The 18231-nt window shown below is 39.6% G+C and overlaps 3 protein-coding genes and 1 long non-coding RNA gene across 6 annotated transcripts; all 4 read left to right on the forward strand.

Moving 5' to 3' along the window:
* The first annotated feature begins 526 nt into the window (after nucleotides 1–526).
* Nucleotides 527–3667, forward strand: LOC6570003 (organic cation transporter protein). 3 transcript variants are annotated; one of them, XM_032741823.2, is made up of 5 exons: nucleotides 527–1035; nucleotides 1094–1494; nucleotides 1553–1958; nucleotides 2038–2276; nucleotides 3144–3667. In XM_032741823.2, the coding sequence occupies exons 1-5, from the start codon at nucleotides 860–862 to the stop codon at nucleotides 3548–3550; spliced, it is 1629 nt and encodes a 542-aa protein (XP_032597714.1). In that variant the 5' UTR covers nucleotides 527–859; the 3' UTR covers nucleotides 3551–3667. The 3 variants fall into 3 exon arrangements, with proteins under 3 accessions (XP_032597714.1, XP_032597713.1, XP_001996246.2); XM_032741822.2 differs by having other exon boundaries at nucleotides 606–1029; nucleotides 3117–3667; XM_001996210.3 differs by having other exon boundaries at nucleotides 608–1035; nucleotides 3117–3667.
* Nucleotides 3668–5976: 2309 nt separating this feature from the next.
* On the forward strand, nucleotides 5977–8054 carry LOC116806035. The gene is made up of 3 exons (XR_004365502.2): nucleotides 5977–7026; nucleotides 7129–7261; nucleotides 7319–8054. It is a non-coding gene; the product is annotated as an uncharacterized LOC116806035 (long non-coding RNA).
* A 791-nt stretch (nucleotides 8055–8845) lies between these two features.
* Nucleotides 8846–10936, forward strand: LOC6570036 (organic cation transporter protein). Its single transcript, XM_001996209.3, has 6 exons — nucleotides 8846–9089; nucleotides 9154–9319; nucleotides 9397–9655; nucleotides 9715–10126; nucleotides 10189–10695; nucleotides 10750–10936. The coding sequence occupies exons 1-6, from the start codon at nucleotides 8947–8949 to the stop codon at nucleotides 10910–10912; spliced, it is 1650 nt and encodes a 549-aa protein (XP_001996245.1). The 5' UTR covers nucleotides 8846–8946; the 3' UTR covers nucleotides 10913–10936.
* A 1033-nt stretch (nucleotides 10937–11969) lies between these two features.
* On the forward strand, nucleotides 11970–14359 carry LOC6570035 (organic cation transporter-like protein). The gene is made up of 5 exons (XM_001996208.2): nucleotides 11970–12286; nucleotides 12360–12805; nucleotides 12902–13319; nucleotides 13376–13882; nucleotides 13939–14359. Exons 1-5 carry the CDS (start codon nucleotides 12144–12146, stop codon nucleotides 14063–14065), a joined length of 1641 nt encoding a protein of 546 aa, XP_001996244.1. The 5' UTR covers nucleotides 11970–12143; the 3' UTR covers nucleotides 14066–14359.
* The last annotated feature ends 3872 nt before the right edge of the window (nucleotides 14360–18231 follow it).

Raw genomic sequence — 18231 nt, forward strand, 5'->3', positions numbered from 1 at the left:
TATCTTCCACAATTTTTAAGATAGAATCACTACATTTTGAATGAACGTTATTGGTAACTCGCCTAAGAGATCGATAAAATTGGATGGCAACGCTTACTCCACATGCCCAAGCTGATAAACTTGTTAGTATAAGTCGATAAAACCATATATCTCTCACAATTTGAACGCTAGTCACAAAAATTTTAAGTATGTTGATAGTAAGAACCTTAAAAATCCGTAACTAAGATTTTGGGCTACACCCACTCCCGCTCCTAAAATTCATAAATGCTCATACCTACCGAAATTTTAAAGGCAAAGTTGGAGGATGATAACTAGGAACCGCCTTCAAAGATCGGTATTTTTTGACTACACCCGCCCTGTTCTGTAGCACCTGTTATCAGATGGTATAACTTATTGGTATCAGAGTATTACGCAGTCGGTTACGCCCGACTGCAACGTTCTCACTTGTTATACATTTTAATAATATCAATATTAATTCCGGCAAGAACTTAAGAAAATTAATAAATTATGATGATAATAACAAGTAATTGAACAAAGTGGATATATATAGATTCTATCCTTGCAAAATATTACATCAAGTATACACACAACTTAGAAAAAAATGTCAAACATTAATTATATAAGTGTTTTTCATGAAGCTGAGTCGTGCCGGAAATAAAAAGCGCTAATTGGCTTGGATAATTAAGTGAATTCAGCGCTACGCGAAAAAAAATCTGATTTAATGAAGTGAGTTGCGATGCAAGTGCTGCAAGTGCAACGCTGCTGCTAACTAGGAGCAAGATTTGGCAAATCTGAAGCTTATCAGAGAGAACTGAACATAATCCAAGGGAGTAATAGAAAGTATCCGCTGTATATGTGAATGCAGTTTGTGAGGGAGCAAGCAGGTATAATGCTGGAAGTGGATAAAGTGTTGGAGAAATGCGGCGACTTCAGTCGGCTGCAGTTTCTCATGATGCTACTATTCAGTTTGATAAATGTGCTCGCATCTATGCATTACTATTCCCAAACGATTATTAGTTTCGTGCCAAGGTATTGGTATGTATCACTATATCAATGCACATACCTAATAAATAATTATCATTCATATGCCCAGGTGCGCCGATAACTGGGACCCTGAATCCGGCATTCCAGACACATCCAGCTGCTTGCCACTGGGCAGCAATGAAACCGATTCACAGACTTGCAATAGCTACAACTATAAGCTCTACATGGGCTACCATAGCTTCACCAGCGAAATGAACTGGATATGCGATGAGGCGTGGAAACTCACACTCGGCCAGTCCATGTTCTTTGTGGGCTCCGTGGTGGGCACTCTGGTATTGGGCTATCTAGCGGACATAGTGGGTCGGCTGCCCATCCTCATTTTTGCCAACCTCATTGCGATGCTCGGCAACATTTTGACAATATTTGGCACGAATCTGACACTTTTTTGTTTATTTCGCTTCATCTCCGGCTTTGCCACGGACAGCAACTTCTTAATGATGTACATATTGGGTGAGCAGTGTATTAATTCACTTATTAATTATTAATTTGAATTATTTATTTTTCGCAGTTATGGAATACATGCGACCCTCGCTGCGAACTCTTGGCCTGAGCATCTGCATCGGCATCTTTTACTGCTTGGGCTCGATGGTTGTGCCTTGGATAGCAGTGCTTGTGGGTAGCTGGCGAGGCTTTCTACTAGTCACATCGCTGCCATTCGCATTGGTGCCGTTGTTCTACTTCATTGTGCCGGAGAGTGTGCAGTGGCTGATCTCCAAGCAGAAATATGACAGAGCTGTTGACTGCTTGCGGCGAATGGCCAAAATCAATGGGCGCCAAATTGATGAGAGCGTCTATGTGCAATTCGTGGAACAGTGCAAACGACGTCAGCTGACCCCGAAGACAACGCCAAACATGCTGGACCTCTTCAAAACACCGCGTCTACGCCGCAACACTCTCATTTTGTTCTTCAAATCGTGAGTAGCAATCACAGTCTCAGTTGGTTGACTAATTCACGATAATCTTTATTTATCTGTTCGCCGCTCACCCACACAGCATGGTCATTACCCTCTGCTATGATGCCGTCTCGCGAAATGTGCAAGGCCTTGGCATTTCGCCATTCATTATGTTCTCGTTGAGCGCAACCACAATTTTTCCCGCCTGCCTGCTACTCATTGCTCTCCAAGATCGCATCGGACGAAAGGCAATGGCTTCCATGTCGCTGCTCCTCAGTGGCATTTTCATTTCTGTGACGGGCGGTGTTCTTTATGCCGCTACTGCTGCCACTGATCGAAGTAAGTCATAGCTAAATCATTCATCATTTACTTAGGACAATTATCTTGCGAACAGCAAGAATTATATATTTTATAGCTTTAACAAATTTTAGTTCATAATTGGAGATGAATAGATTTTAATACAGTTTTCTATAGGAGAGTGCCCTCACTGGTGATTTATAAGAACATATTGTATTCTTTAGGAAATACATAGTTTTATGACTTCTTATTATCAAATACATATTGAAAATGAAACTTTAAATTTGATGGATCTACGTAATTGACCAATATAAACACACATATAAAGTTATGCGGACTTGTAAAATTAAAATTCATAAATTAATGAGTTTGAGTCGGAGTCGGAGTGTTCCTCCTAAAACTTACGCGCTTATACTATGAAAGGCAGATACTATGAAAAAAGGAAATATATATAAAATATACTTAATTTTAATAGAATATGCAAGGCTGTACACAACAATTATAGATGTCTAAACTTCGGCACCGATGCTCTCATGGAAAAGAATTTGTTTACTTTATATGGCCGGATGTTTTTTTTTTTTTATCCACGTATTAAATACATATAAACAACTTGATATTGCAATGCTTATGTAGGATATCCATTGAGTTAAGTTGAGCTTTATGAAGCTTTTAGATAATCCCTAGATATGAGCTTTGCGATAACTTAGTTTAAGGGACCCAAGAATAATTTTTCAAATAAAATTTGTTTTCATATTGAACAGTACTTTACTTTTAGGAAGCAGTCTTCTTCATTAAATCGTTTTACGTTTTCATCCACATATGTATATACATTATGTACCTACAATTGAAGTGCATCTAACTGAACATGTACATTTTGCGCAGCTACAACATTACTAGTGACACTTTCAGTGATCGGTCGTTTTGGTGTCACAGTTGCCTACAACTCGGGAGCCCAATATGCAACAGAGCTGATTCCCACCTGTGTGAGGGGTCAAGGCGTGGCTGCTGTACATGTGATGGGCTATGCATTCACATTCTTCAGCGCCTACATCCTGTTTACGCGAACCATTTTCTCGCCGCTACCGGAAATCATTCTGGGCGTGCTGTCCTTGCTGGGCGCCTGCCTGTGTCTGCTGCTGCCGGAGACCCTAAATCGCACGCTACCCGCTTCACTAGAGGATGGCGAGAACTTTGGCAAGAACGATAACTGGTACATATTTAGCTTCATGGAGAAGCGCACGAGATCGACGGCACGCCTCGCCCCGGGAAATGGCCAGTCCCTTTCCAATTCGAATAATTCCTCCATTTATTTTTAAATCAGGACATTATAAACTATTTTAGTATTTAGTTATTGTAATACTTTTAAGCTCTCACTTAAAGTTAGTTAAGTCAATTATACACTGTTGCTAAGCCAATAAAAATATTCCAGCGTCCAAAATATAGTGTACATATTAAACTTTGCATGCAAATAACAACAATTGTCTTTAAGAGCAATAAAAAATGATTTAAGATGTTGTAGTTTTGGTTTGTTGAAATTGCTAATCTAGTTATTGTTAATTGTTGCGCTACCAGCGATTTGTTCCACTTGCAAATAAATCTAAATCATAGTTGATTTCAACAACGTTATAATGTTTATAGCATAATATGAACTGGAAGCTTCAAGCACCGGCTTAGCCCTTCAATAACAAAAACATTTCATTGCTGTCAAAGAACGAAAGTGATAAGACTGCTTTGCCTGCAGCTGTCCGGTGATTAACAGGAGCTTTTTATAGCACGAGCTTAACCTAAAGAGCGATTGCAATGTTGTACAATTTGATGGTGTGTGTTATTAACAAAGTTTACGATAATTGCATTTATGCCATGCAGAGCGTCAGCTTAAAAATTAAAACAATTAAATACATTTAAAAGCCTGCTTCTGAGATCTCAAAGTGTTATTTTTATTACCTAAACAATTGGAGTTTATTGGAAATATTTGTATTTGCCTATGTACACCGCAGCTTGTCTTGCATTCCCGTTTTGTAGTCTTAATATGCTGCTTCTGTATTAAACACAAAGCTCTGATTAAATGTAAGCCCCAAGTTATACTAGGTTATATGCCCAGAACGTGTTCGTGTAGTTCGTAGAAAATGCAGTGAATTATTCTGAGGATTACTTGTAGAAGGAGAATCAGATCATTCTGGACTTTCTTGGACAAGTGTGATTAATGAAAATGAATACCTCTATGAGTTTGATCGACAAGTTGGATGACCAAAATTATAGTGTCTGGGACGTTCAAATGAAAAGCGTCCTCGTTTATTCAGAGCTATAACAGTATACATGTATGTGCTGAGCAAAGGGCAATATTTGATAAAAGAGTCGAAAAGACTATGGCAAGCATAATGCTTTGCATAAAGGCATCCCGAATAAATCACGTGAAGAATTGCCAAACATCGCCAAGTGCCTGGAACATCCTGAAAGAAATTCATTGCGTCGGGAAACTTTGTTAAAGGCAAAGCACATGCATAAGTTTGCAGACTCAGTGGGAAGACTAAGCGAGATCGGCTTTACAATAATCGAAGAGTGTTTGTCTATATTGTTGTTGCCGAGTTTGTCGGACGGATACAACAATTTCGCGATCGCCATGGAAACTCGTGACACGTTGTCGTCGCTAAGTGTGATAAAAATGAAATTACTCGATGGGAGTCAACGTCGTAGATCGGATAGACGGGCAGACAGCGTCAAGCGGAGAGACAAAAATGTTCTCGACGCGTATAGACAATCCAGCAAACAGAAATGAAGTCAAAAGTAACTGTAAAGTGCATCGTAAAAATGCGCAGCAGAGATAGGCAACACAGGCCGCCTGCTAGACATGTAATCGTCGGCGGCACTGAAAAAGTGCAAGGCGAGTAACCCAAGTGGTGTTGGTTTCGCAAAGAACGTGGTGTCTTAGCAGTGGTGCCACAGCGAATTTGTGTAACGACAGATCGTGCTTTAAAGAATTGAGAGAGCACAAAGATAAAATTATTTGAGATGTAAATAGTTATATGCAGGCATATGGGCGTGGAAAAGCGTGAATAAAGTGGAAAAATAACACCATTGATTTGACCGATCCATTATATCACTAAGCAGACAATACAATATAGCTGCTTTTTCGCACACATTCATAACCCTTTAGGGCCTACTAGAAAAGGTGGGGTCCTGTTCGCACGCATGCACACATGCTCATAAAAGGCTGGGTTTTTCATTTACCCGCCATGTTCTCGCAGAGAAGTTAAGTGAAATAACGACAACTTTCGCCCAGAGACTCAGAAAAAACCTGATGCACTTTTTTGTCAATTTGCCGCCTCTATTGTATTGCCTGCTTCGTGATTATATGTAAAAGACCTTGAATGTAACTTTGTGTCAGGCTCGAAAGTACTCAAAAGGGATTCAATATTAAATATGGGCAAAAGAGTGAGCGCATGGAAAATCGCACATGCGCGGAAGACTTATATTTGTTCAACACAGATGAGCAACAGTGTTTCAGCGTTCAAGATAATTTAACAGACACACTGAAGTGGCACAAGCGGCTTGGCCATTTAAATTTTATCAGCCTTAATAAAATGATTAAAAGAAATTTAGTGCACGGTTTGCAGGTAGCGCAGTGCTCGGACTTAAAAGAACATGCATGTGAAACATGCGCGAAGTGCAAACTAAGTGTAAAACAGGTGTGCGCCAAAGGCACACTAGATTTCATACACACAGACATTTGAGAAAATATTGTGTAGGTGGTGCGCGGTACTTTGGCGCATTTACTGACTACAGATCAGGATTTGTATATGCGTGTTTTATGAAAACTCGCGATGAAATCTTTGAAAAGTTCAAAGTATACAAGGTGTCTGCAGAAAACATACTGGACGCAAGCTAAAATGTCTCAGCGACAACAGTCCTGAATTTTTGAGCGGCGATTTCGAAAAATATTTAGTGAGCAACGGCATCAAGAGACAGCGTATTGTGTCGTATAAACCCCAACAAAATAGTGTAGCGGAGCGCGCGAACTGACACGAATAAACCTGTTTCATGAAAAGTAATCGAAACAAGTGATGTGATATTTTTTGAAGGTGAAACGACGGATGACAGCGTAAGGGACCCATTATCGTTGGTCAGGAAGAAAGTCGACAATGAGCCTGTATGTCTTCATAATGGCCATCAAACTGAGGATCGCGTGAATTCCGAACGAGATAACAAGGTGCCAAATATATCTACAGATGGAGACATTGGTGATAATGAGAAAATAGAGTCATGCGAAGCACCGGGCAAAATTAGTCCTGGGCGGCCAAAGAAAGTGCGCACCGAGCAGCCAGGACGCCAACGAAAACAGTATGATATTTTGAATTTTATGACAAAGTAGTTGCACCTGCTAGCGTCATTGCACCGTTGATTTCCGATCAGTGAAAGGAGGGCGTCGATGTAGAAGGAGATAGATAGTCTATAAGCCAACAAGCCTTGGAAGTTGTTGATCTACTAAAGGGAGAGAAGGCAATTGGATGTACCCAATAATATGGCGTAAATAACAATGAGAATTTCTGCCCTGTGGCCAGATTTTCGACAGTCAGCTTAGTGATTGCTCTAGCGATAGAAAATGGTTCGTATATGCATCAGATTGTGTATTCTGCTTATCTTAGAAGTGATCTGCGAGATGGTTTATATGCGGAGTGATTTGCTAACCAAGATTTCTCTGAACGAGTTCTAAAACTCAAGAAGGCTCTATTCAGCCTTAAACAGAGTTGCCGTGAGTTAAATGAGAAACTGAACGCCGTGGTCATCAAGATTGGTTTGTATATGCATCGTGAAGCCAGCAAACTGAATGTAAGAGTCGTAAATGTCGACGATCTTATTATGTCCAGCACACGGGCAGCCTTACTGTCGCCCATAGGTACTACATTGAGAACCTTCTGCGTGAGTCTGGTATGCACAACTGCAAATCTAATGCCATAGAGGAAGGATTTCAAGTCAGATGCGACATTGACGGATGTCAGCGAGCGAACCAGGCTAACTATCAATCATTGGTATGTAGACATAACTGCATTGCCTAATATATTGCACTAAGTAACGAGATACTTAAGAGGCACTGCTGAGTGGAGTTTGCACTACCAGAAGACCAGTCAGGTGATACACTGTTACGTCGATACAGATTGGGCTGGAGACAGCACGGACTGGAAGTTCTACAGTGGCTGGGCGTTCATTGCAGCAGGTGCTGTTTTCACATGGGAGTAAAAAAAGCGTAGCGTCGAAGCATTAAGCAGCACTGAGGCAGAGTATGTGGTACTCTCACTGGTAGCTAGGGAAGCTGCACATATACGCAAAGTTATGCGTGAAATGGAATTCAGCGAGGGATCTGCAACAAGGATATTTAGCGATAATCAGAGCCCTCAATGCTTGGCAAAAGGTGCTAAATTCCATTCGCGTAGTAAGCATATCGACATAAATATCATCATATCAGATATATAGTCAAAAATAATGTATCTCCCAAGAACATGATCGAAAAAACCTTTCTAAAGTAAAGCACAAGGAATTTGTTAACTTAATGGGTACGCGTTGAGTATGTAATAGCTTACTTTGTTTAAGTAGACAAACGACGTTGAGAAGGTGTTGGAAATAATTGTATTTGTATTTTATTTGAAGAAAGCTTTGAAAGTTGACGAATAGAGAAAAACGTATTTTGTACTAAAAGAATTGCATCAAAATCTTAAGTTATACTAAGTTCTCAGATCGTTGCCCTATTCGCACTTATTTGCTTTAGCAATATTTCAACGTCAGATAATAAAGCTTAAGAACAGCGGCACTTTATATTGTAGAAGGCTAGGCAAATGCACATTTAAATCGTTATTTACTTTGCATTTTGATTTTAATTTCTTATTCGTTTTCATAATAACGTTTATCATATGTTTGGCATATGACTGGATTCAAAAGATAACAATGAATAGAGATTTGACAAAAGAGCTAGCATCAGCATACTCTATCTCCAAATAAAAATGACTTAAGACATTTCACGATTCCAATATCAATGGGTTTAAAGAAGCATAGAAGTGTACACAAATACTTATAATCAATATGAAGGTTTGTTTAGCTGCTTGTTGTGCATTTTACATGACAAAAACAAATTTAATGTCAAAATAAACTCAATTTTTAAAATTACCATTAAATTTCGATTTAATGTTTTTTTTTTTCTTTGTTTTTCAATAGAGTTTTTGAGTAGTTTATTCGATACAGAACGAGTATTGAATGAATAAAGAATGTATTTGCTTGACTGTTTTAATATGATATTTTGATACATAAGATATAAATATATCCTCTAAAGCCTTTGGGAAAATAGCGTATTAAATTAATCTTAACTTAATCACCTAATCACTTAATAGCATGTGACGACCTCTTATCTATACGTATACATATTACACAGCCACTAAATAATAAAACAAAACAACTTCACCGTCTACAAACTAAGCCATTACAGATTTTTTCAACTTGCTGTTTGCATAGAAAACGCTTGGCGTTGCCAGATATTGCAGGCAATAGATGATCGTATGGCATGCGATTCATATAACGTATATGGATATATATAGGTTTATATCTGTATATACACATATATGAATATTGCAGCAGTCGTTTCTTGGCACACGATCGGCGGCCAACGAGCAATGCAGACGTTGGGACCGCTATTCTAGTCACAAAGAACACGAGAATTCTCAACACAATGGACTTCGAGAGTGTATTGGAGAAATGTGGCAGCTTTGGGCGCTACCAGTTCGTATTGCTGGCTCTCTATGGCTATACGAATATACTGTCGTCGTTTCATTATTTTTCGCAGACGATCATAAGCTTCACGCCGCCGCATACGTAAATCCAGTTTAATGCAATTTAAATTATTTCAATAAATGTAAATAATTTTCCCATTTTATAGATGCATGCCTGCAGTTCCGCATGATGTTTACGCTTATCAAAATAACTCATCCTCTGGTCGCTGTAACTACATTCAGTGGGATCCGGTGCTCTTAATGAATGAGGAATTCAAATGCGAGTCATGGCAATTTGAGCGCGAGAGTGGCTATGAAAGCATTACGACTGAGGTATGTTAACCCTAAAAGTAGGCAGCAGTTTACGGAATTCACAGAGTTATACTCGCTTCTCTGAATATTGTGCACAGCTTGAATGGGTTTGCGATGATGCCTATAAATTGGCCGTGGGTCAATCCTTTTTCTTCGTGGGCTCCGTTCTGGGCACCATATTCTTTGGCTATCTGGCGGATCGCATTGGTCGACTCAAGGCCTGCATGCTGACCACATTGACGGGAGCTTTTGGCGATTTCATCACCTCATTTGTGCACTCGCTGCCATTTTTCTCGGCTGGCCGTTTCATAGCTGGTCTATCGACAGATACTCAGTACATTCTCATGTACATATTGGGTGAGTCTGAACAATGAGTCTGAATGCAAGCTCCGATTATATTCGAGCTGTTCTTCCAGTATTTGAGTACCTCAGTCCCAAACGCCGCACTCTGGGCCTTAACATTGTGTTGGCCGTTTTCTATTGTGTGGGTCTGATGGTCTCGCCGTGGCTGGCCATTTGGGTGGGCAGCTGGCGCAATTATTTGTGGGCTGCCTCATTGCCGGCGTTAGGCGTACTCTGCTATCCGTGCCTGCTCTTCGAGAGCGCCGAGTGGCTGCTGACCAAGCGACAATATGAGCGGGCTGCGCAGTGTCTGCGTCGTATTGCCAAATTCAATGGACGCCAAGTGGAGGAAAATGTATTTGATGATTTCATTACGTATTATAGCAAGAAGATGAACGAGCAGCAGAAAACCACATCTGATACATTCATGGGCATGCTGAGGACGCCACGATTGCGTAAATTTACCATCATACTGTTCATCAAGTCGTAAGTCGAAAACGAGTGCAAGTGTTTAAGATTACAGACTCATAAAGATTTTTCTCTACCAGTATGATCATCACGGTGGCCTTTGACATACTCAGTCGCAATATGGAGGGCCTGGGCACCTCACCCTTCAAGCTCTTCTCATTCACTAGCATTACGTACCTACCCGCCGGCCTGACCATAATCCTATTCCAGAACTTCATCGGTCGCAAGGGCATGGCCTGTGCCTCCCTCTTTGTAGGTGCAGTGATTACCGCCTTAACTGGCTTTCTGGTAGCCAGTTTTGATCCGTCGGAGCACTCGCTTCTTTTGGCCTTAATGGTGGGCCTGGGCAGATATGGTGGTGTTGTCGCCTACGATGCGGAGGCTCAATATGCCGCCGAAATTATACCCACTAGTGTACGAGGGCGTGGCATGTCTAATATACATGTAGTGGGCTATGCATTTGGCTTCTTCAGTTCATATATCATATTCCTGGGAACCTTTTATAAGCCGCTGCCGTCGATTTTCATTAGTCTGCTGATGTTCATTGGCGCCGGCTTGTGTCTGGCTCTACCGGAAACAGTGAAAAAGTAAGTAAAAATGGCATACAATCTTGCAAATGTTTTATTTATTGATTCGTTTAGGAAACTGCCCCAAACACTGGCAGATGGCGAGAATTTTGGTAAAGGCGAAAACTGGTATTACTTCCCCTGCTTTGGCCAAAGGAGGAAACCGACCGAGGAGACGGTAGTGTCTGTCGCGTCCATAGAAAAAACTTGTAAAACATATATAAAAGAAAATCTCTGAAAATAAAGTTCTTTAATTTATAGTATTTACTTTCCGAATTTATCATTTATTGCCTACGGCACACCCACTATAATCAGTTTAGCTCATAGCGGCGTGATATCATTGCTTAATATGAATGTTATAACATTAATGCTGTTATAAAAGTTAAATATGGCAATAAATGCATAAATTGTCAGTAATGCTAAGACTACCGTTAGCAACCCAATAAACCCCCCAACTAACCCAATTCCATTACCGGAGCTATGCAGAAAGGTCAATAATTATCACGTCGATTTGAATGTGTTCCACACTGCTTTGGAAATGCTTGGAATGTGCGCATATTAACTGAATTTCGCAATGTCAATACAATTGTAATATATACTATACACGTGTATAACGCATACATATATAAATATATATAAATATTAGTCTAGGCCGTACTATAAAGGTGTCAGGTACCGGATAAGTCCAGCGGTAATGCATATACAATGTTTGCTCTACAGGCGTGACTTACAGCAATTGCCGCCACTAACTCTTGCATAAATCTTAGACTAATCACACTTGTGACTGCCGAAAATTCTAAGACCATCAACAAAGACACGTTCGTCACTTGATCGGTCGAGTTAAATGCCTGATAAGAGCAACGGAGTCAAATACGCCTTTCGAAAAATGCCCTTTCGAAATTTCGAATGCACAATACTATTTAAGTTTGTTGCAAGTGTTTGTGCAACAATTGCATCGCTATGCAGAAGCGCAATTTATTACTACGGATACCAGATTACCATAAAAGCAAATTCTTGTATGTATATATAAATAAAAGAATATCCAAGGAGTAGTGTCAACAAAAATGAGTACCATACGAATTGCTAATTGTTTGTTGGCCACATAAAGTAGGCAATTCAAAGCAGGCAGTCACTGACTTTTTGGCGCTACGAATACAATATTTGCGAAAGTCTCAACGTATTAGAGGCCCACAGAGATAGTCAAACTTAAATTTTATCACTAATTTCGCACTTTAATCTGGGGAGACGCTTTACGGCAATTATACTATATAAGGCCGGCACTCAACAACTGAACCAAAACACTTGGAAGCCTGCTTCGCGCCGAGTATGTTGTTAACGGGAAGCTTTGAAGTCTTCGCTCTTAACCCGATACCTGCAGTATAAAGTGCCCCGTGATTTGAATACATATATAATACATAGTATATGAAGTAAATAAAGTTCACCTCAAGCAGCTAGGGACAGAATTGAATATGGATTTCGATCGTGTGCTCGAGAAGTGCGGCAGCTTTAACCGCTTCCAATTTGTCCTCTTGATATTGTACGGCTATACAAATATACTCAGCTCGTTGCATTATTTCTCGCAAACACTCATCACGTTTACGCCGGAACATTGGTCAGTACTTGAAGTACTTAAGCTTCTGCATGTCATTTTTACTAATTAAACACTCGAAACTTGGTCGGTACAGGTGCTCCCATGATGATCTTCTTGGACTCAATGCGGAATCGATACGCTCGATTTATTCAAATGTAAGTCAACCCGCCTGCACACAGCTCGATGGCGTCATCAATGGAACGGGCATTGTGTCCAATGGCGAAACCTGCCAGGATTGGATTTTCGAACGTGAAAGCGGCTACCAGAGCCTCACAACTGAGCTCCAGTGGGTCTGCGACAAATCCCATCAGCCGGCCGTAGGCCAATCCTTCTTCTTTGTGGGCTCCGTGGTGGGTACCATCACCTTTGGCTATCTATCGGACCGCATTGGCCGGCTACCTACCTTGATAATGACAACATTAGCTGGTGCTACCGGTGACATGATGACTTCCTTTGTGCACACCTTACCATGGTTTGCATTCTCGCGCTTTGTCTCTGGTCTCTCCACCGACACCATGTACTATTTGGTGTACATTCTGGGTGAGTAAGCGAAAGCCTTTATACGACGACCTAAAATCTTTAATCGTTACCAATATTTCAATATTCACTTTGCATTCATCCCATGTGACATATCAGTGTTCGAGTACCTGAGTCCAAAACGTCGCACCTTTGGCCTCAACATTATTCTCGCCATCTTCTATTGCTTTGGACTGATGACCTCCCCCTGGGTCGCCATCTGGATAGGCAACTGGCGTCAATATCTGTGGATAGCTTCGTTGCCAGCTCTTGGGGTGCTCTGCTATCCGCTGCTACTCTGTGAGAGTGCTCAGTGGCTGCTCACCAAACAGAGATACGATGAGGCAGTGAAGAGTCTCAAATGGGTGGCCAGATTCAACGGGAGACAGGTGGAGGACTCTGTGTTCGATGAGTTTGTCAAGCACTATCGCGAGAAGATGAACGAGCAACAGAAGCTAACAAATCATGAGGATACATTTATGGGAATGTTTAGAACACCGCGTCTGCGTCGTTTCACGCTGACCCTGCTGCTGAAATCGTAAGTACTGCTAATTAATCGTTGATAGATTGTCTTACAATATTTATTCTATGCAGGGTCATCATTACACTTTCTTACGATGTGATCAACCGCAATATGGAGGGTCTGGGCTCCTCTCCATTCAAGCTATTCTCGTACACATCGATCAACTATTTGCCTGCAGGCTGCACAATTCTCTTGCTCCAAAACATTATCGGGCGGAAGGGAATGGCCTGTGGCGCGTTGCTGGTGGGCGGAATTATAACCACAGTAACGGGTTTCATTATTGCCTTTATGGATCCGAAAGAGAATGCCATTCTGCTGGCTGTTATGATCGGTTTGGGTCGCTACGGAGCCACGGTCTCCTATGATGCGGAAATCCAATACGCTGCCGAGATAATCCCAACCAGTGTCAGGGGGAGGGCAGTGTCCAATATACATGTCGTTGGCTTGGCCTCCAGTACGATGGCTTTCTATGTGATCTACTTGGCCCAATTTTACAAGCCACTGCCATCAATTTTCATAAGTATTTTGATGTTCATTGGTGCTGGCTTATGCCTGACGCTTCCTGAAACTCTGCACAAGTAAGTCACAATATTCAAGCAAAGCTCGAATCAGTTAATATTTTGCTTTTATCTAGAAAACTACCGGAGAACTTGGCCGATGGTGAGAAATTCGCCATGAACGAGGGTTACTTGTACTTTCCCTGCTTTAAAAAGCATCGCGAAAGCGCGTCCCAGTGCACCGAAGAGAAGTCAGAAGCTTAGTACTAGGCTTAAACTGAATCTGATGTAGATAACAAATAACCTGAAGATGAGCTTAACGTAAAGTTAGTTCCTGTAACAGAATGGTCTGATAAGTATTATTCATGCCAAGGATGCATAGTAATACAGATGTAGCTGATAAATTACACAATACGTGTTCCACTTATAGTATTCCTACTGTACTTAAACTGAACTAAGAAAACCCCTTTGTATACCTCCTACCATTTAACCTTAAAGTGTATACCAACAACTTCAAGTAAATAAATAAATATTTGCTTTTAATATAACAATAAGAAATTTATTTATTTGTTGTAGTGAGAAGACTTTATCCGCTTTTTAAGGCTGATACTAGTAATATACATTTTACATTTGTTGACTATAGCTTTAAAATTGTGAGATAGACCAACCAACAAAATGTAGTAACTTTCTTTAACAGTTTTTATTTGCGATTATAGCAATTTTCCAGTCCCGCAGTGGACGTAGCACCCAAATTTTGAACACTTTTTCGGAGGAACATGTTCTAAATTTCAAAGAAATTGCGAACAAACAGAAGGTAGACATTGCACAATACCAATGTGCATTATACCGTCAGTATCAGAGTACAATTATTATACCTTCGGTAACAGATCATAATCAACGCCTTGTGATAGTGCGCCTATGAAAAATTCTTGCGTCTGCTGACAGGAATGAGTAATGACTAGTTATAATAACTCTTTACAGCTGATCATAAATATGGATGGATATACCATTATCGGAAATCGCCTACAAAACTGATACTCCTGATGGGGTTAGTCGATAAAAACACATATCTCACACAATTTTCAAGCTGAGTCACCAAATTTGAAAGGTGCTAGTAACACCCTTTAGAATACTAGAGACAAAATTTGGACCACGCCCTATTTGTCTACAGTTACCGAACATGGAAAGTAGATTACTAAGAACGTCCTCCAAAGAAATATTCACCCACGCCCATACTCGCCCCTAAAAATCTCAAAAGCCTATATGTCTTGCAATTTAAAAAATATAGCTACCAAACTTGGAAGGCAGATTACTAATGTTTATTTCGGCCACGGCCACTTCCGCCCCTAAAATTCTCAAAACTTTATGTCTTATGCAAATTTAGAGCCAAGGTTACCAAACTTGAAAAGTAGATTACTTGGAAACTTCTCCAACATTCTTTTGGTCACGCCCCCTATCACCCCCAAAAATGCACAAAAGCCTATTAATAGCCGATCTAATTTAAATACAAACTTTGAGGAACCTCATTTAAAGATCGGTATTTCTTGGCTACACCCACCCTGTTCTGTGGCACCTGTTATCAGGTGGTAATACCTATGGTATTAGAGTATTTCGAGTATTGCGTGTACTCTCACTTGTTTTTTTTTTCTGTTACATTAAGGCATGATCATATTCCTTTAATCGTACCCCGACTTCCCCATTTTCGACAGCTGCAATATTTCATTTCGAGACTACGAGCTTTTTGTTATTTTATCCTCTAGCAAAAAAATAACAACAATGGCCACAAAATCAATTGGAAATAAGGGTGAGGTGGTTATGGGGTGTACAAAATCCGATAAATACGACAAATTGTGTCTTAGCTTTATTTTATTTTTTTTATATCTGCATAGCTTTCGCAAATATGAAATACAACGAACTAAAAAAGACTTTGTGAATCCCAAAAAAAATGTATCTCTCGGAAATTGGTTGCATATTAGCAGCTGAACATTTCAAAGTGGTTAGTATAAGTTCTTGTTTCTAGTGCATTAAGTTTTCAGCTGAGGGAATTCCTCATAATTCGCTGGAACTGCATAAATTAATTACGCAGGGCAGCAAGGTGATTAATATGAACTCCAATGAGATTAAAAATCGCGGAGACTTCATTTAAGCAAGTTAGAAAGGATTTCTGAGGCATGTTAGACTATAAAATTATTTTAAATTAATTTCAATATATTCTGCAATAATATACTTAAGAGTTAAAGTACTAGCTACAAAGGCTTACGGCTCCACGGCGCTTCAATACGTGTATCTAGATTTTGTTTAATAAGTTTCAAGATATTTATACACGGTTCCGATGTTCTGATGCTGAAGAAGTTTGGTTTATTTTTAAAAAGAGACTTATTTGCATAGAAATAAACAGACAACTTAGCTTGAGTTGATTATCAGGAATTTATATGAAGTCGGCGATATCGCGCTACAAACTTTATGATAAAATTATCCTACAATCTACTTAGTAGGTATTACTACTAAAAACAACTTACGTAGTACATAGAAGTTTTAGTTTATTTATGTAAATTGTTCATTGCAAACAAACCTTTAAACGAATTAAGCGAATTCGTGTGAATTTCCAACAATTATACATAGTACATTATGAAGACTTCTCTCGAATTCATTTGAAATTAAAACTTGTAAGTTGAAGGTAAATATTCAGCAGCAGTGAGCGAAATATACAATATAGGTTTCCAAGAAAATAACAATTATAGGTTAATCAGCCAATATTCAATTCGCTTTTAGCCAATAAGAAAAAAAACTGAAAAATATCCCAACAGCAACGCATGAAAGTCTCGGTAAGGATTACCTCACCTGCCAGGAAATCCAATGGATACTAAGTGATAATCGATAGATCAGCAGGGTATATAACGAAAAGTAAACAGCAATGTTATTCAGTTGAGAATCACAAGTTGCAGCACGAGCTACAATCAAGTAGATACCATGTTCAATAATTAATTAATCAAAGATTGAGAATTAATCAGTTAGCAGAAGCTATTAACCAAAACGCATTCTCCTATATTCGTTCTGCATTTGGCGGCTTTTTGGCAAAATGCTCCATGTGCTCTGCCCTCGGCTCAGCAAGATGTCCTGGAGATTCTCGAGTTCACTAAGGACTTTAAGAAATTTGTTGAGGCCTTAAGGCATATGTACTTGCCGTACAACATTGAACTTCCAGGCAGTTCAGAGCAGGAACTTTGGTGTGTCCTTCCCATTAATGATGAATTGGATAATTTGATTGTGAAAATTAAAAGGAATCTGATTAAGCTGGAGCAAGAAACATGGGCGAGAATATTTGAATTTAAAAAATACTGTTTGATAAGCTATTTGCCTAAATGAAAAACCACATTACCCAAAAAAAAACGGATTGTTGTAGGCATATTGAGTTTGATATGGAGTATACTCAGTTTTCTGTCACATAAAATTACAAAAACAGTTAAATAATAATAAAACAACATCCGATTTTTAGTGGTCTTAAGTTCGGCAAATATACACAGAGTTGCTTTCAATAACGGTTTAATGTTTTTCAAATTAATTTTGGCAGAGACTTGAAGCACGGCTTAGCATTTTTATAAGAAACGTCAAACAACGAGCATCCGGCAGAAGAGAGAAAAACTCTTCTTAAAGGGCATTGATGTTAGTGGTTTCGACAGCAGTTATGATACTTGTGGATGCTGAGTTAACAGAATTAAAAACACTACACGATGGGTGCCAAGTTCAAAATAACAATTCTATATAACAAAAAGTTTGGGTGCTGCGAACAAAACTTATTCTTAAACTCCCTTAATAACAGCCAAACCTTTCAACTTGGCAATTTGCCAAGCGGCTCTTAGCAGTGACTGCAATTTCTTTTATATTTTATTTGCTTTCACATTTCAGAACACAAGCAACTGCTTTTTTGCTTTTCTGATCGCCGGCCATATTTCTTTGCTGCTTTCGTTCGATCGGGCGTATGAACGACAAATGTTGTGTGGATGATATTTGATACTATAGTATTTTGTGGAATTTAGAAACACCATTAATGATATCCAAAACATGGTGTACACTTAAACTAAATTCTATAGACATTGCTAATTGTGAGGAAGTATTGTTGTACCCAGAAGCATTGTGATGTGCATTGTGTATTCCAATGCTAATTGCGAGTGCCGAAAACATATTTAGAAAATACCTCTTAATGTGAAAATGTATTTAAATTCGAAATTAAATGGTCGCTCAACTTAGTAGTTTTCGCAGGGAGAGTACATTGCTTTTGTGAAATGTCTGTCACGATATCTATTAGTCTATCCACACTTGTGTGTGCAATTTTTTCGACACCTTAGGGACTTGAGAACTGCTGAAATTTTGATGTAACCACTATGGGCTAGGAGACCGTTATAATCGAAAAGAGTAAATTGATAAAGCCA

The sequence above is a fragment of the Drosophila grimshawi genome, unplaced genomic scaffold, assembly GCF_018153295.1.
Source record: "Drosophila grimshawi isolate 15287-2541.00 unplaced genomic scaffold, ASM1815329v1 contig_545, whole genome shotgun sequence".
NCBI classification, from domain to species: Eukaryota; Metazoa; Arthropoda; class Insecta; order Diptera; family Drosophilidae; genus Drosophila; species Drosophila grimshawi.

What these genes read in the sequence shown, in the direction of transcription:
- LOC6570035 (XM_001996208.2), top strand. Translation starts at nt 12,144, where the DNA reads ATGGATTTCGATCGTGTGCTCGAGAAGTGCGGCAGCTTTAACCGCTTC. An exon ending in CTATTTGGTGTACATTCTGG is followed by an intron (nt 12,806 to 12,901) that starts GTGAGTAAGCGA and finishes GTGACATATCAG; the next exon opens with TGTTCGAGTACCTGAGTCCA. An exon ending in CTTCCTGAAACTCTGCACAA is followed by an intron (nt 13,883 to 13,938) that starts GTAAGTCACAAT and finishes GCTTTTATCTAG; the next exon opens with AAAACTACCGGAGAACTTGG.
- LOC6570036 (XM_001996209.3), top strand. Translation starts at nt 8,947, where the DNA reads ATGGACTTCGAGAGTGTATTGGAGAAATGTGGCAGCTTTGGGCGCTAC. An exon ending in CATTCTCATGTACATATTGG is followed by an intron (nt 9,656 to 9,714) that starts GTGAGTCTGAAC and finishes CTGTTCTTCCAG; the next exon opens with TATTTGAGTACCTCAGTCCC. An exon ending in CTACCGGAAACAGTGAAAAA is followed by an intron (nt 10,696 to 10,749) that starts GTAAGTAAAAAT and finishes TGATTCGTTTAG; the next exon opens with GAAACTGCCCCAAACACTGG.
- LOC6570003 (XM_001996210.3), top strand. Translation starts at nt 860, where the DNA reads ATGCAGTTTGTGAGGGAGCAAGCAGGTATAATGCTGGAAGTGGATAAA. An exon ending in AGTTTCGTGCCAAGGTATTG is followed by an intron (nt 1,036 to 1,093) that starts GTATGTATCACT and finishes TCATATGCCCAG; the next exon opens with GTGCGCCGATAACTGGGACC. An exon ending in CTCATTTTGTTCTTCAAATC is followed by an intron (nt 1,959 to 2,037) that starts GTGAGTAGCAAT and finishes TCACCCACACAG; the next exon opens with CATGGTCATTACCCTCTGCT.